This window comes from Microplitis demolitor, chromosome 10, assembly GCF_026212275.2.
Source record: "Microplitis demolitor isolate Queensland-Clemson2020A chromosome 10, iyMicDemo2.1a, whole genome shotgun sequence".
NCBI classification, from domain to species: domain Eukaryota; kingdom Metazoa; phylum Arthropoda; class Insecta; order Hymenoptera; family Braconidae; genus Microplitis; species Microplitis demolitor.
In genome coordinates, this window is record NC_068554.1 from 4,622,636 (window position 1) to 4,639,653 (window position 17,018).

General features: G+C 32.7%; 2 protein-coding genes across 2 annotated transcripts; both read right to left on the reverse strand.

Moving 5' to 3' along the window:
• Positions 1-1,815: 1,815 nt before the first annotated feature.
• On the reverse strand, positions 1,816-4,651 carry LOC103580335 (trichohyalin-like). The gene is made up of 3 exons (XM_053742460.1): positions 4,255-4,651; positions 2,461-3,125; positions 1,816-2,370 (listed from the first exon to the last, which is right to left on the reverse strand). The coding sequence occupies exons 1-3, from the start codon at positions 4,649-4,651 to the stop codon at positions 1,816-1,818; spliced, it is 1,617 nt and encodes a 538-aa protein (XP_053598435.1).
• Positions 4,652-15,352: 10,701 nt separating this feature from the next.
• On the reverse strand, positions 15,353-16,951 carry LOC103580336 (uncharacterized). Its single transcript, XM_008562055.2, has 4 exons — positions 16,745-16,951; positions 16,454-16,680; positions 15,898-16,395; positions 15,353-15,704 (listed from the first exon to the last, which is right to left on the reverse strand). Exons 1-4 carry the CDS (start codon positions 16,949-16,951, stop codon positions 15,353-15,355), a joined length of 1,284 nt encoding a protein of 427 aa, XP_008560277.2.
• Positions 16,952-17,018: the final 67 nt, after the last annotated feature.

Below are 17,018 nucleotides of genomic sequence, written 5' to 3' on the forward strand. Positions count from 1 at the left end.
GGCAAATAAACTAGACTTCCACGATGAACTATTTTTTAGTGTTACTAATTCTGGTAAAAAATAAAAAAAATGTGGATCCAATTTTATTTTTTAATTTTTTTTGCTATTGAATTTCATACATCGAACGTGGGTCAATTTCTGTGTTAGTTAAACTTTCTATGCACGGAAGCTCTGGACATGTGAAATGAATTCGCGAAAAAATGTATACCCTAATGTTAAATTCATAAAATAGTTTTTTAAATTAAAAAACAAAACTAAATTTTTTTTTTTTTAATATTTATCTTTTTTTTTTGTTATGCAAAAAAATAAATGGCGAGTGAAATAACATGGATATGAAGGTGACAGGAAGAAAATATGCGGAATAGTGTCATGAATGAACTGGCGTGTCAGTTTTTAGGAAAGTAATCTAAAAGTGCGCAAGCTATTTGCTGAGTAGTAAATGAGGCCGAGAATATGAAACAGCTCTCCTACCATTTGCGAGAGATGTAATTCATTGTTGAATGACAACTAATCTGGCCAGGTGGATACGAATCCAAGTTTTCATTTAAATAAAGATACGAAATTATGGAATTTTTTTTTTTTTAAATAATTTGCATAAAATAATAACGAGTTTTTAATTTTTTATCTCAACAGGTCAGTCGTATTCCGATGTCACAAGCATACTACTGTAATTTAATTAATGTTGAAAAAATATGACAGCTTGTTTGCAAAAACGAAAAAAAATAAATAAATAAAATGTCAAGTATCGAAAAATTTTTTTTACTCAATTTACTTAATTGACTTTTAAATATTTGACAACCGCGCGAGTTTATAAAATGGTTAAGGCACTCAATAACACGCATAACTGCCTTTTTGTTTTCATTACAAATTTCTAGTGTCAAAAGATCAAAAGTCATTCACCTGCTTGAAACTTAATTATAAAATTATGATAAAAAATGCTGACAGGATTTGTTAAAAAAAAAGTATTCCAGATGTTAGAAATTATTTTTTAAAAATTTCCTTTGAATTAAACGTAACAAAAAAAATTATAGTTAATGAATTGTCCACTATTTAAAATACGCATCACTACAGTCCCAATTCATATTTTTTTTTTTTAATTTTTTTATATAAAAAATCAGATATTATACATTTCAAATGTCAAGTAAACGTCACAATTCAATTATTTATTTAAAAAAGTGCTGTTACTTTATTTCATAGACTGTAAAAAGAGCGGTGTTAAAAATTGACTCAATTTAATACCACGCAGTGTTAAAATGAGATTACACCGGTGTAGGCTGTATTAAATCAGTGTAAAAAAAATTCCACGCATAGAAATTTAAAAAAAAATGCATTAGATATAATAAAATATAAAAATTTAATGAATATTATCTGGAGAAAATTAAAATTTTGCTATGTACTTATTTAAGTAATTATTTATGTTGTACGTAATTTATTTTAAAATTACACAATTACGCCCATAATTTCTGTCACCAATAATTCAATTAATTAATAAAAACACTTTATATCTATAGTGATAGAGTAAGTAAAAATATTCACAAAGTTAAATATATTTAACACCAAAAAATATTTTAACACCGGGAAATTTTTCAAATACCGGTAAAGAATATTAACACCAGCAGTGGTGTTATTGTAACATCGCTTTCAGTGTTGAAATTTAGCACTGAAAATTTTAATACCTACACCACCTGAACTTACCCCGGCTTTTTATAGTGTAGGAAAAAAAAAATTTTATTCGCACCTACGAAATTTTTCGAATTTACCAGAAAAGTATAAAAAGAAATAAAAAATTATCAATAAATTTTATTAAACAACTTGCTAAAAATTTTTCTGTTTACTATCTTGTCTAGCAGCGCATTCCTTCATCATAAACTTGAAAGCATCAATTGGAATAAAATCAGGCTTCTTTACAACCTCGTCCTTAAACTTCTCATACTCATCCTGTTCTTTTAAAGCTCGTTGATATTTTTCCATATCCTCTATAGCATCGCGGCGTTTATTAATCTCCTGTAGTTCAAGCTGAGCTTGCAGTTCCTGTCGGTACCGTCGTGCCATTTCCTTTTTCTTATAAACGTCTTCGACGGAAGCAGCCGCCGCAAGTTGAGCATCTTTACGACAGACCTCCCGCTCTTCTTTAACTTTTCTCCGTTGTTTAGCTTCCAAATCACGTTTGGCCTTGAGCTGATCATCTCTAGCTCTAATAATTTCATGTCTCAATCTCGCCTGATGTTCTTGATACTGTTTACGTGCTAAATCACGCCTCGCCTCAATATCCCTCGCTGATTGTTCGATTATCGCTTCAACTTCTTCTTTTCTTTTCGCCTGTTCAGCCTTCAGTTCTTCCAAATACTTCATATAGGAACTTATTTCTTTCTGTAATTTAATTTTCGAATCAGAAATACGTTTTTTTTCTTCATTTATTTCTGCTTCACTAATAAATTTCAATTTTTCCGCCACTGCTGCCTCCTGTTTCATTTTATCAGCAAACTGCTTTCGCGCTTCCGTCAATTGTTCCTCAAGATCTCGTTTAAATTTCTCTCGTTTAAGTTTTTCAGCTTCTAAATTACGTACCTCTTCTTCCCTCACTTGCGCCCACAGATTCTCTAATTCCTGACGCTCTTCTTCGCGTTGGCGACGCAATTCTTCTTCAGTTGATGATCGTGCGGCCATCTGTTGCGACAAAATGGAACCTGTTTCTTTTTCCCGCGCTCTGCGTTTCGCTAATAAATTATTTTCGTGTTGTTTCTGTGCTGCCGCTTCCTTAGACATTATTTCGTGCCACAGTTGATCCAATTGTTTCTCTTCACGATGCCGTGAATTTTTTTCCAATATCTGAGCCAAGTTCGCGAATTTTACCCCGCGAGCTATTTCCCGCGACATTTTGTCCCGAGCCTCCGGGCTGTTTTCAAAGTACTGTTGCTGTCGTTTTGACGTTACTAGATGGCGCCGCTCTTCTTCTTCTCGCATACGATGTAACTCATCCTGCTTGGCAGCTTCTTCAGCTCGAGTGTCTTTGCGTTTGTGATCTAGATTGACGAGCTCTCTTGACAATAAGGCTTCCTCTGATGAAATCATGTTGCGAAGCTTTGCACGGCGAATATTGATGTCTTCCTCGTTTGCTGATGTATCTTGTCACGGGAACAATATAACAATAGAGGTTAGAGATTGAGGGTTACAGGTCAGTCAATGTAATCTAATATACAGGGTGAAGCTTTGATTAAATTTTAGAAATTATTAGGCGTCTATATTATACTGATAATTAATATCATACAGGTAATTTAAGTCCTGTATATGATAGAGTGCATTGTAAATAATCGAGGTAATGTAATAACAGTCAAAATGAACCATGGTAACATTTATCAGTGATAGAAATTTTTTTAAATTATTCGAATAAAAAATATTTCAAAGCTGACATTTAACTTTATTATTAAAATCACGTTTTTAAGATATGTAGAATTTTTTATGTATAATTAATTAAGGGTTAAAAATAATTTAACATAATCAGAAAAAAATAAATTTAAAAAATGTTTTTCGTTTCAATTTTAAGACCAACAATGATGACTAATTTTGAAACATCAATATTCTTAAAAAAAAATTTTCATACTTAATTTCATCTTAAGGGAGACCACTGGTGTGATCGCCTGAAAACATGATTTTTGGGAATGTTTTAAAAGCAAACTACTGCATGGAATGTTTTAATGTTTTAAGGATATTTTTTTGGACATATAATGAAGACACTATTTAATTTTTGAACCAAACAATTAAAAATTCAGCGAGTTATTCACAATTTCTCAACGCTCAAAAAAAAAAAAGTTTATTAAACTAGAAAGTATTTTCCGTACCATGACCCTCGGGCTAAGAGAAAAATTGAAATTGAACAAAATGGTGGAGTTTTTAACAAAAATTTCAAGTTTGCGCGAAAATTTGATACTTTCTGGCTTGCCAAAATTATATTTTTGATTCGATCAGAAAACTGGAGGTTCATGGTACATACAAACATATATGAAAGAAGCTGCAATTTGAAAAGTCGATCGGATGATTTGTCTTCGAGTTATAACAGTAGCAATTTTAAAAATTGTATTTTCAAGAACCGATAAGCGGCTGCTCTTCAGATGGCTGTAACTCATAAACTACTTGAAATTTTAGTATGCCATTTTTAAAGGTATACACTACCAAAATATGCAGAAAAAGTAATTTTTTCAAAATTTCACACTCGTGGTCCCCCTGAACAATTACTAGAGAAAACTAAAAACTTACTTTTTTGAATGCAATCACGTATTTGATTTCTTCTAATAGTTTTATCAGTTCTCTCCTTCAACGTCAATGAATTCCGTGAATACTCGAGCTTTTTGTCGTCACACAAAAGCGCATTTGAATAAAATCTTCGATCTGTGGGTATCACTGAATCGTATACTTGAGTATTAAGTATCCTATCACCTAATTGGGGATGTTGAGGTCGTGTTATAGCGTTATTTCGACTGCCTCCTTGCAAGCGAAGCTGGTTTGTCTTGAGTTCGGGATACTTTGCACCAACAATCTGTTGACGTAATTTGTATCCAAGCGGAATAGTCGCGGTACCAACGACATCGCTGCGTTTTGTTTGATAGGTTTCCACTTGACTGGAGTCTGTTCTTGATCTTGCCAACACGCTCATCGTTCAATGTTAGTAAATGCTTGCTTGCTTACTTGCTTTACTACACTACCCAGAGCTTTCTGTATATATTGAGTATAGTATATAGTTGTACAGTTGTTTATCAAGAGTTAAATTGAAGGAACGTGAGCAAGTCAATAAACCCTTGTTGACTGTGGTAACCGTAGCAACGAATACGCTTGATAAAATCGAAAGACCGTGTGAGTGCAATTATCCAATTGGTTTGAGTCGATATGTCAATACAAGAGACCATTGATGATTGTTCAAGTTTCAATATAAACAGTTGATTGGACGATTTTGGATCACACTAATTTACCTAGAGTCATTTTTTATTTTTTTTTTCAAACTTAAATTTTATTGTGAGCCCTAAGTAATTTCTTTTTAAGTGTTGTCTAATTTAAGAAAATTAGTCAAGAAAATATTTTGGAAGACAAATTTTTGCGGGGACAGTCAAGATTTTTTTGAACCAAGAGAATTCATCTTGGTTAAAGAAAATTCGTCTTCATAAGAAGAGATTTCTACTTTATTCGATAAAATTTAGGTTTTCAAAAAAGTTTTCTTGAATCGAGAATATTTTGTCGAGGATTTTTTTTTCTGTGCAGAAGCCTACGCAGCAAAGTTTGACTAAGGGAAAATAATTTTTTACAGTTTAGGGTCATTTTAAAAAATAATGCTGAAGTTAGCGGACAATTAACAATTCTCAATTTTTTTTCTCAACAATTTAATTAAAAAAAAATATATATATTTTGAAAAAAATTCAAAAATTATTAGACGACAGCTAATTTCAGTATCATTTTAAAAAACAAATTTTTCCACTAAAATTTTAGATACATCACTTTGATCGCTTCTTCCGCCTCTCATTATTTTTTAAAATTAATCTCAGGTGATTAAAATATTCATAAAATTATAAAAATTTAAATTATCATCCAATTTCAACTGTATTGAGTTATTCAGTCCAGAAAATTTTTGATTATATTTTATAATTAATTATTTAAAAATCACAACACTTTTTACAAGAAATGAATACCTATTCATATTTAACTAGACTACGAACGATTTTAAATTCAGCCCATAAAGAAAAAAATATATGAAAATCCAAGAAGACGCCCAGTATACTTATATATCCAAAGAAAACATTCTTGATTCGCATTAATCATATATATCTTGTTCAGTGGACTTTCCCGGAAATTACAGTTTCAAAATGACAACTTTCACGAATGGCTCTAGGCAGTTCAATCATTGTACTCGAGCTCGCCCAAGCGGCGTTTGAGTTGTTTCCGCAACTGAGGACTTTGTCGTTTCCTAGACAAGAGCCCGTAGCATCACGCAAACCGAGCTATCAACACCACTACCAACCACTGATTCCTATTACGCCAGTACATCATCTCTGTTAAATCCTCATGCTCCTCTTCGACACATTCCTCTGGACTCTCCACAGCCAAATCAAACACTCCGTCAACGAGTGCTAGCGGTAACGGAATAGAACCAGGAATGGGACTAGGACAAATCTACCACGCACAGCGGTCACAGTTTAAACAAACTTTGAACAACGATCTACAATTCACAATCCAGAATTCACATCCACATCTACATTCAGACTACAGTCCTCAGAGTTTCCATTACTTTCCTTCTAACCGTAACCTCATTTCTCTGATAACAATTTAACATCCATGATCACATTCTGCTTCAACAATTGTTTTCTACCTTTACCTTTTACCCTTTCCTCTATTCTCTCTTTCCAATTCCTCATCCCGACTTCTAATTATCCAACATAATTAAATAATTATTTTAAATTTAAATTTAAAATACTTATTTAATGTAATTATCTATAATTAACCATCCCGTGTTGAATTTCCTTGCAAACTGATCCAAATAAAATTTTACGGTGTAGAATTACAATTCGTAAGATTTTACAGTGTAGTCAAAGGAAAATAATAATAAAAAAGAAAGTTCGTCTTTAAAGACACGTGACACTTTCAATGTTTTCCATTTTCCTTTGTTTATATTTTTTTAATGGCCAAAGGAGAATTGAAGCAGCCATCTTTGTCCCCAGAGCAAACGTAATAAGTAGTTGGGTTGTGATTTTATCCTGAGGTCATCTTTGTTGTTTACAAGGACCAGGTTCCTAACTACAGGCAACAGTTTTCATTAGACATCTAGCTGGCAGGCAGATGTAGGGTCGGAAACTTTTTTAGGGGCTTCATAGACAGAAAGTGAGTGCCAGAGTGGAAACAGTGGAATAACGAAACCCTGACTAATAAAGGAGTTTATGACTATTGTTGGAGTTGAGTATAGAGTATAGAGTAAAAAGTAATATGCTCTATAGCCGATGGTAAAGTTACTATTTTAGGGATTTAATGCGGTGAAATCTGGGCAAAGTGGTCAAGCCTTAAACCTTAAGCTTGGGAGCGATAGCTGGCGTATTGTAGGACGGGGAATATTAGCGCAATCTGCAGCTCGTCCAAACAACCGCAAACTGCTGGCTGGTGTAGTGGAAACTGGAGACTGGTTGCTGGAAAGAGGGTGCTGGGTATTGGGTAGCTGCAAGGTTATATAGAGTGTTTTCTCTTTCAACTCCTGTAAAGTCGTAAAATACTGGCGTTGTCGAGGCTGCGGTCGAGACAGTGGCTTTTTGTATATATTGTGTTTCTCAAGTATTAAGCTGAGAACAGAAGCACCACAATATCTTGATACGTGACGCTGGGTTTAATTGGAAAGGGTCAAAATTTTTAATTAACTTTTTTTTGTCAAGGTTCCCATTAGTGGTATTTATTTCATTATTACACTGAGAAAAATTGGGAGTCAATTCGGAGTTATTGCAGACTTTATTTCAATTTGAATTATTTCCGTCACTCGCAGTTACGGAGTTTAAAAAAAATCTGTCTATCGATTAACCCTGCGGCCCCAAAACTTCTCGCTGTTTTCGAGCTCTTCGAGCTGAATTTTTGCTGTCATCAAATAAAAAAATTTTTTTCTCATGTGTTTTAAGGTGCGTACTATCGCGTGGATACATTTCCCCTGACAAGGCACCTCAATTTGCTCCAAGTATGTAAGTATGTACATACACTCGGACAGAATCTTGAAATTAGTCAGAATAGCTTCCTAGAACCTCATAACATCAAGATTTAATAGAAATTCGATTTTCGGAAATTGGATCGAAACCAATAACTTCCCGAATTTTCGAAAATTTTCAGTTTTCTTAGCGGGAAGTTAAAAATCACTGTGCATACAGAGTAAATTGGGAGTTCACTTTTTTAGCTAAGTGAACTCCACTTCGGAATGATTTTCACGAGGGGATTAAATAAATAAACAATCATAATTCACTCTGGTAATTTTTTTCCTATTGAAAAGTGATCCTCTATTCAAATTAGACATTGGCCGCATTGTCTGAGCCAAAAATTTGCTCCATCCATTTTCACAAACCATAAATAAGTATTTTTAAACAAAAACGATTTTTTTTGTGTCTCGAAAATGGCGTTTCGCTTTGTCTCGAATTCCCCTGTATTTCGATCAGATAATTTTTTCTAGTCACAAATAGACTGTCGTACTTTAAAAATACTACAGAGAATGAAATTAGAGCTACAGAGTCCCGAATGTGAATCCAAACAAAAGAAAGGGGTTAGTAGAGATGGTTGATGAAGATCAATGTGAATGTGGCCAAAATCCAAGTAGCATTGTATTAAAGCATCTCTATTGTCCTTCAACGCATTGTATAGCCTTATCCTGTCCCTTTATCTCTCCAGAGCTATATACTGCATTTACACGTGGTCAGCACACGTGTACGAACCCGTGCTCTATAAGCTAACCCAGTTCTCTTAATCCGGGCATAAGAGGCTAATTTGCTGGTTAAAAAAGGTGTAATTACTTGAGTAAATTATATTTCCATACTCATAATAATTTAAGTTATTAACTTTAATTTACCAGTGTTCTGTTAATCCTTGACTTGACTCGATTATTTAGTGAGTAAATTAGTGAATTAGCGTTTAATTGAAGCAAAATAATTGTTGGTGATTTAAAAATAATCAAGATGTTATTAATTGACGATGAGTGGGCCTAGATGAAGTGTAGGCCTGTTGGACAATAAATTGAAATAGTTGTCAATAAATTATGAGAAAGACAGTGCTCTGGTATTGGCTCGAGTTATGGATGACCCAGGAACTGGCAACGCAACAATAGCCGCGTCTCTCTCTTTGACCTCTTCCGTAGTTTGCTAACCTTACCCATCTCCGTAAATCCCTTTCTCCACTTTCCTCTGTCCGAGTATGGAACCTAGAGTTACTATATGAGGTATAGTGTGCTCTAACTAGTCCGGAGCTGTGTCAATGACGGACTATGGTTAATTGCCCAGCATCCATATTTCACCAAGTCGGGCTCTGTTCTACTCCGGGTATCAACGGCCGCAGAACACTGAGATTACAAGCTCAGATGATCAAGAGATTAGGTTTAGATATTAACTCAAGTGTAAACTCAGAGGATAATGAGGTTAAAAATTCGATCTGCATATTTATTAATACATTATTTTAATTAAAATAATAATAATGATTATTATTGATTTGAAGATAGAAGGCTCAGAAAATTACGAAATCTATGAGAACATTATCATCATACAGAAAAAAACTACTATATCGTGATTTTTATCCATTTTTTGGGTTTTTCTTGAATATTTGCAGTTTGACCCCAAATTTGGACTTCAGATTCATGTTCAGTGGGAAAAAATACGACAAATAATCATAGCCTGACACCCAGCACACACCACTTTTTTTTGTGGACCTGTGTTATTTAAAAATTTTATTTTTAACCGGAAAAAACTTACTACAAAAGTGAATTCTGTAGTTGGACGTTTTTAATAAATTTTTTTGAAGGTCTGGAAGCAAACAAGGGCACGAAACTTACGAATACTTTAAATTCAAATTCAATTCACATAACATTAAAGGCTCCGAGGATCAATAAACTGTTTATTTAATTACAGCATTGAGTTAAAAATGTTTACTATACAAAACGAACTAAGAAACTATTGGTGATTTTTTGAAAGATTTTCTTGATTTTTTTGTGTGATCATTCTTCAAAGGGGATGGAATCGTCGTAAATGTTAGATATAGACAACCTCCCGTGGTGTACCAGCAGAATAGAAAAAGGCCGAGGATGAGAAATATTGGACGAAAGTGAGAAGGATTTATAACGTTGGACGGGAAGCCAAGCAAGATATATGTACTTGCGATTTCTGTTCCGCTGCACAAGTTGTACATCACCGCAAAGGCTGCTTTATTTCGCTTGGCTTCACATATAACTCTGCTGGCTACTATTCTATATACTATATACACACAGTAACACACATATGCACTCACCATTTTCAAAGGTTCAAAGAATCTCTGCTAGTTAAAGATCATATAACCACATGGGATTGTTTATATACGAGATTGGTAAAAAGCTACAAAAACTACATTAAATATATATTACTCTGATAATTAGAGTTTATTATTATTTTTATAATTAACAAAATTTCCGGGTTTATAAGACTGTCGTTAGATGGCGCGAGATAAAAATTATTTCTCCTTACAGAGATTTTTGAAGAATAAATATAAAAATTTTTAAAATCACTCTCATCTAGTTCAAAATGTCACATGAAATTTTAAAAGCTATTAAAACTAAACAATGCATACCTAGAAAACCCGGGTAATAAAAAATAGTACATTGTGTGCCGAGGGATGAAACAAGACGATTTTAGACTAGAATGAAGTTGGCTGCCCGAGACCGAGGGTCCGTAGAAGCAGTCTAAAACCTTGTTCATTCTCTGACACACCCGAGATTTTTAATGGTTACTTCCATGGAAACTTCAAGTTTTAGTGCCAGCAGCCTGCTAGAAACAAGTTAAGTCACGACCAATGGTGTAATTAACTTTCAGCGCAGGCGTAAATCGTGAACTGCAAATTATGACTGCCATGACAAGTATCAGAGCTACAATTAAATGTAAAACTGGATTTCAGTGGGCAGAGACATTGTTTATTTCTTCTTAAGGAACGAAACAAATTTGTTTCTACCCGCTGACTAAAGTCATTCGCAATTTAAGCGTATGCTAATACATTGCTTCACGACACTGGACTGAAATTAGCTTATTTCGATTGGCTGTACAGACTCTGAAACTTGAACTTTCGATGCTGGTATTACGAAAAAATAAAAAAAAAATTTAAGACATAATAGAAATATCAGATAAAGTTTTTAAATTTTAAGCTATAGTATAATTTCTTTAAATTAATTTATGTGACATCTTACAGACAACTGGTAGGAAAAAATTTTTGTGTTATTCTATTAGCAGTATAAATTAATATTTTAAGTATCACTAAAATTTGGAAATAGATCTTCTTTTTAATATAAACTAATAAGTGCCTTAAAGTGGTGAGAGAATGAATAATGAATGGATGATAGAAATAATTTATTAGAAGCACAATCAACTTTCGTTTCATCTGATGGGAAGCCTCGTGTCCATGAATACTTGATCGTGTTTCCAGTTGTCTCAAGAGCACACCCCAAGTATATAACATTAACGAGTTGTGCATTGCGAATTCAGGAATCGCGACTTAACTCCCTAAGGCCTTCGAGGCCTTTTAAATTTTCTTACGCGCTATTTTCTAGTACTGCCTTCGCAATGTAGAGCTATATTGCGTCAATGGATGAATAAATCATCATCTAACCGAACTAAAGTGTACGCAGACCAAAACAGGAGACACAAAAAGGTCTGCCGAAATAAAATAAAATACCAACATTACCCTTGGCAATTCTTCCTGCTGCTTTCTCCACTTGGATTTACTTTACTTTTTTTATTTTTTTTTTTTGCCTTCATTTTATCTTTTTTGTTATTTTCTTTATTTACAAGCTCGTATATTCCCGCAATTACTGTGGCACTGTTCCAACGGAATAAATTTTAATACGACGACGGAATAATTTTTAAATCATTTAGTTTTATTTTTATTTCATTAATGTTTGTTCTTTAATACATATTTATTTATTAATTAATAATTTATTATTATTATTATGTATGTATGAATGAATTTAATTATTTTTTTATTCAAGTAAAATTAATTCGAACCGCAATAAGTCGGTTTAGTCTCCATTTCCGACTTGAAATATACTTTTTTCTATCTCGGTATTTATATTTATATATATGTACATTTACATGTACATAAAGATGAGGGGGAACTAAAATCGCGTCTGACGGAGTGTAATAAAGTCTTAAATTGATGCAAAAGCTTATAAACTGATGAGACGTTAACTTTGAGCGCCGATTAATTTTAAAGTTTCTTCATTATAAATCCCCGTATGTCTTCTCGCGTTCTTAGAGTTAAGCTAAACGTGTAACTATATCACTTTCTGTATGCTACTATTTATTTATGCCAACGACTCATTAAGTTTTGTTTAAAAAAAAAATTATTATGCAATTAATTAATAGTTACTGTCAGATTTAACTAATAAGTAATCGTTCTGAATAATTCTAACCTAATTTTATATCCAAAATAGAAAAACCTGAGGTTATTGGAATTAATAACGACGGCGAACTTCGTATATTTATTTTTTAACTTCCCGCTAAGAAAATTGAAAATTTTCAAAAATTCGGGAAGTTATTGGTTTTGGTCCGATTTTCGAAAATCGAATTTCTAAGAGATGTCCGAGTGTATGTGTGTAAATATCTATAACTTTTGAACGGATGAACCGATTTTGATCGTCGAGGTGTAATTCGACGAGGCTTGTTAATATCTAAAAGCTGAAAAAATAGAGCTTGATCGGTAGGCTTCGTTCAGAGATATTCCAAAAATAAACTTTTTTTAAAAATGTTTTTTTTTATAACTTTTCATGTTCTTGATGGATTGATTCCAAAATCAACTGGACTCTGAAACTTCATGAGCCGCGTCGAATGCCACCTCAACCATGAAAATCGGTTCATTATTTTAAGAGAAACTGTTGTTGAAAGAATTAAAAAAAATTTTTTTTTTTAGTATTTTGGAAATTTTTCAAAAACAACTGGATAAATCAATTTCAAAATCTGATCAGTTGTAGAACTCAATATAATGCGTCGATTGCCACCTTAAATATCTCAATTGGTTTATTCGTTCAAGAAAAAATGGTAAAAAACGTTTTTTTTTTTCGAAAACAAAGGTATACAAAAATATTTTCAAGCTCGAAAATGTATCCAAAATAACTTTTCGAGCTCAATGAGCTCGAAAACGGCGGAAAGTTTTGGGGCTGGCCCGCAAGGTCAACTGACAGACCGAGTTTTTTTTTTTCAATTGTTGTTGTACCTGACCATGATTGTGTGACTTTGTATAAGTGAATTTTTTAATTTTTACACGGGGATATTATTCTCGCTTGGAATGCTATGGTGTCATAGTAAAGCCAGACCATGTCAGCCACCTGACGGAAATTGGAAAAAACTCATGCAAAAATTACTACGGCCATATTAAAATTTACAACGATTACATCATAAATTACTGTAATCATTGTAAATTTAACTATAGACACAGTACTTTCTGCATGTGTTCAAGTCAATTTTCGTCAGGTGGCTGACATGGTCCGGCTTTACTATAACACCATATCATTTTAAACGTGAACAATTTCTCCGTGTGGATAACATAAAAAAAATACTTTTCCCGGGCGGGCAAAATGACCACCTCTCCCAAAAAATGACTACAATAAAATTATTTATGTCTAATCTAAGTAAAAAAAGAGATTTGCAATACTCTTACTAAATAATGATGTCAAAAAAAATTATTTAACACAAATAACTTCTGCAAAATTTTAATATTGCGAAAAAGATCACATATGTATTTTTTCAGCCAACAATATATTGAGCCCACTAACATTTATAAAAAAGTTGTGTGACAATCAGAATTGTAAAAAATGTAATAGTCGTAAATGACGATTAATAACGATTTTGTAAAAAAAAAATTGTAACGAATTTTCGGAGTAGTCCGTTTTACCCGCCCTTCCACTATATATATGTAATTTTTATTACTAGATAGGAGTATAAATTTTTAATTTAATAACATACTACAAATACAATTACTATTTTAAATTATCAATAATTCCCATTTTAATCCACTCACAATTATCATTAAAAATTATTTATTTGAAACCCGCTATTGCTTTCAAAATAATTATACCACTTCCTAAATATTCTATGCAACCTAAAAAATTTAATCTCAGTAATTTCAGTAAAAGAAATAAAAATGACAAATAAATAATAACTCACTCGACTGTGAAAAAATCGCCATTAATTTTTTACCATGACAGTTCTGACCCAAAAGTAGTAAAAGCATCGTAACAGTCAAACGTAACCCATCTTTCCCCTACAATTTATTTAAACTCTCCCATCTACTTGCTCTTCGACAGAGTGAACATTACACTTTTTTATTTTATTATCAGGTTATTTTTTGACTTCTCCTTTACCTCACCCTGTAATTCATCCCTCCCACACAAACTCGATATCAAATCGAACGCTCACCCTGTCAAGTCACTATCGTTACCGCACCATTGCGGAAGACATTGGGACATTTTTTTTACTACTTCTACTTCCAGTGCGAAATAAGAAAAACCAAACGTTATTGGCAGTGCTCTTACTTGACTGCAAATATATATATATATATATATATATACAATAAAAAAAAGTAAGTATAAGATGTCGAGTTGGTTGAGTTCCAGAATGAAATCTCTATGATAGAATCTATTGTGTGAGCATAACGTGTATCATACGCATGCATTCTTATCACCAAAGACCCACTTACATTCTCAATATTTATATACTTTTTTCACGTTATTTATTTTTATTTTTATTATTTAAACTTTTATATTATAATACAGAATTGAGGAATGTAATAACTCTTTGATGCTATTGAAATACTTATAGCATTATTATTTATTTATTTATTATTATTATTATTATTATTATTTATGATAAGAGGATCAAAAGTTTTTCAGCTTGACCTATTTTTTATTTATTTTCTTTTGTCTAATATACGAATTAATTTTTTTTTTATTTTCCATTGGTACCGTGTTTTTAATTTTGTCACGATATTTTCAGAATTAAAGTTATGAATAACTGATGGACATTCAAATTAATATTTCATTCTTGGAACTTTAAATAAAATTTTAATGAAATATAATATATAAATTTAATTTAATAACCAAATAAATGCATTGAACTAATAAATGTGTTTACTTCGGGTCTACTTTTATCGTAAACTAAACAAACAGACTTCCGGTTTGACTTGAAAAATGTTTTTGTTCTTTCTCAACATCATTAAATTCATGAAAAATTCATATATTTTGGTAATCAATTTTTTTTTCTAAACAATAGTTTTCCGAGACAAAATTTCACAGCCATATTATACCGAGTTGTAATTTTCCAAAATAAAATTTATTTTTCTGTACACAAAGATATGTCCGCTTCTGATCTATAATGAGATCATTAATAAAATCAAGAAATTTTCTTTTTATCTCAAAATTTTTTCTATTCGTACTGACAATGTACAAAAAAATCACGTATTTTGAGAGCTCCTTGAATATAATTTTAAAATGATGATAATAAGTAACAAAAAAAAAATGTATCAACAGTTTTTATTCGAAAATTTAATGACAGAAAAGTTAACATCCAATGCAAGATTACAAGTAATTTTGGTTTAAAATAAATATAATTGTTAATTGATGCAATAACATTTATTCTAGTTCTGAAAACTCCATATCCAGTTTGATGTCGTTTATTTCTTCAGTAGTTAACATGCCCGATTTTATAACGGGATTCAAATAATTTGAAATGTTGTGAGTGAAAAGTTTGAGACTCAAAAATCCTCCAGATTCACCGTTGCCGCGGTGATAAAGTCCGATTCCGTCCAGCGCGACTCTAGGCTCTGGAACCACCGGCTGAATATCAAAGTACGGGATCGTACTTTGTCCGACATCGTCAATAACACTCGAATGAGTTAGCATCAATCGTGAATGATCTTCTGAGTCAGGTATATTATTGTAGCTGTTTACAGGATCCATTTTTTCTTTGACGTCCACAAATTTTCTATAAAATAAATAACAATTTCAATTCTAAGGGAAAAATTTAAAAGATTCATGAACTACGGCAAGATTAAGTTCCAAAACTCAAGCGTTGGCATCATAAGCTGAAGGCTTGAGCTGCCAACATTTACTCACAATCGCTTGTTAACCTCTTAGGACAATAAGCTATGAAAATTTATTTTTAAAAGTTGTAATACCGATCTACGTATTTTTTAGTTGTAAACAGCATAAGCAAATCTGCAGAGATCCATTGTGAAGATATGTTTCCACCGTTACTCTCAACATTCCCTTGAACCTTACGTTTTGGATCCAGCGGAATCAATGAGCCAGTTGTGAAATTGAACCTTGTTACCCGGACTTCCAGTTGAAAGTCGTCAGGAGAAAACATCGCGAGTGTCAACCTCGCACCTGTAATGACATAATTTGGTTCTTCAACGATGAGATCGTCTAGATAAAAGTAGCGACGTTTATCGGTTATAAACCCGTAATCTATATCTTTCTTCATTGGTATTTCTTTATCATTAACAACTCTTACGAAAGCTCCACCCTCAGTTTCTGCATCATACTTAAATTCGTCAATCGGTAGCCATTCAGTAGTACCGTTTTCAATACGTCCATCTTTAATCAGCTTTCCCTGCTCGATTTGCAAATGAATTACTTGATTTTTTTTGATAAATCGTATACCAGTCAGTACCCTAATAAATCAAATTAAAGTAATGAACTATTTCATTTTAATACAAATTTTTAACTCACATATTTTTGTTCACATCCGTCCTTTGTGGTCTGAAACTCACTGTGCGAGTAGCCTTTGACTCGGCTTTGTCTTCTATACATTGACACAAGCAGGGGTGACACCTATAAGCACCAATCATTAACTTCCAAAGTGCGCTCTTTTTACCGAACCAACAGTTTTGGGTGCTGCCATAGGTGCGGTCATCATAATTATCTACATAAATCAGACGTTCTTTGAAATTACCAGGCTACAATATATTAAATCAAATTAATTTGTGAGTATAACATATCATTTATTGAATATTTAATCACCATTTCACAAAACTCAACATAGTTCATGTCCCGACACTCGTTTATCATTCCCTGGCATGGATTCTCTGGGTACCATGTTTTTTTTTGAAAATCCTCGTACTCACGGTAGATCTTATGTGTATTAATGCCGCTGCATGAACCGCTACAACTTCCATCAGATGTTAACATATATTCATGTAGCATCGTCATTTGGACTGCGCGGTTCATTTCTGCGAATGTTTGGCCTATTGGAACATATGAAATGCCGATTCAACTTTTCTATACTGATTCATTT

What these genes read in the sequence shown, in the direction of transcription:
- LOC103580336 (XM_008562055.2), bottom strand. Translation starts at nt 16,951, where the DNA reads ATGAACCGCGCAGTCCAAATGACGATGCTACATGAATATATGTTAACA. An exon ending in ACGGATGTGAACAAAAATAT is followed by an intron (nt 16,396 to 16,453) that starts GTGAGTTAAAAA and finishes TTGATTTATTAG; the next exon opens with GGTACTGACTGGTATACGAT. An exon ending in ACTAAAAAATACGTAGATCG is followed by an intron (nt 15,705 to 15,897) that starts GTATTACAACTT and finishes TTTATTTTATAG; the next exon opens with AAAATTTGTGGACGTCAAAG.
- LOC103580335 (XM_053742460.1), bottom strand. Translation starts at nt 4,651, where the DNA reads ATGAGCGTGTTGGCAAGATCAAGAACAGACTCCAGTCAAGTGGAAACC. An exon ending in ACGTGATTGCATTCAAAAAA is followed by an intron (nt 3,126 to 4,254) that starts GTAAGTTTTTAG and finishes TCCCGTGACAAG; the next exon opens with ATACATCAGCAAACGAGGAA. An exon ending in CTGATAAAATGAAACAGGAG is followed by an intron (nt 2,371 to 2,460) that starts GCAGCAGTGGCG and finishes ATTAAATTACAG; the next exon opens with AAAGAAATAAGTTCCTATAT.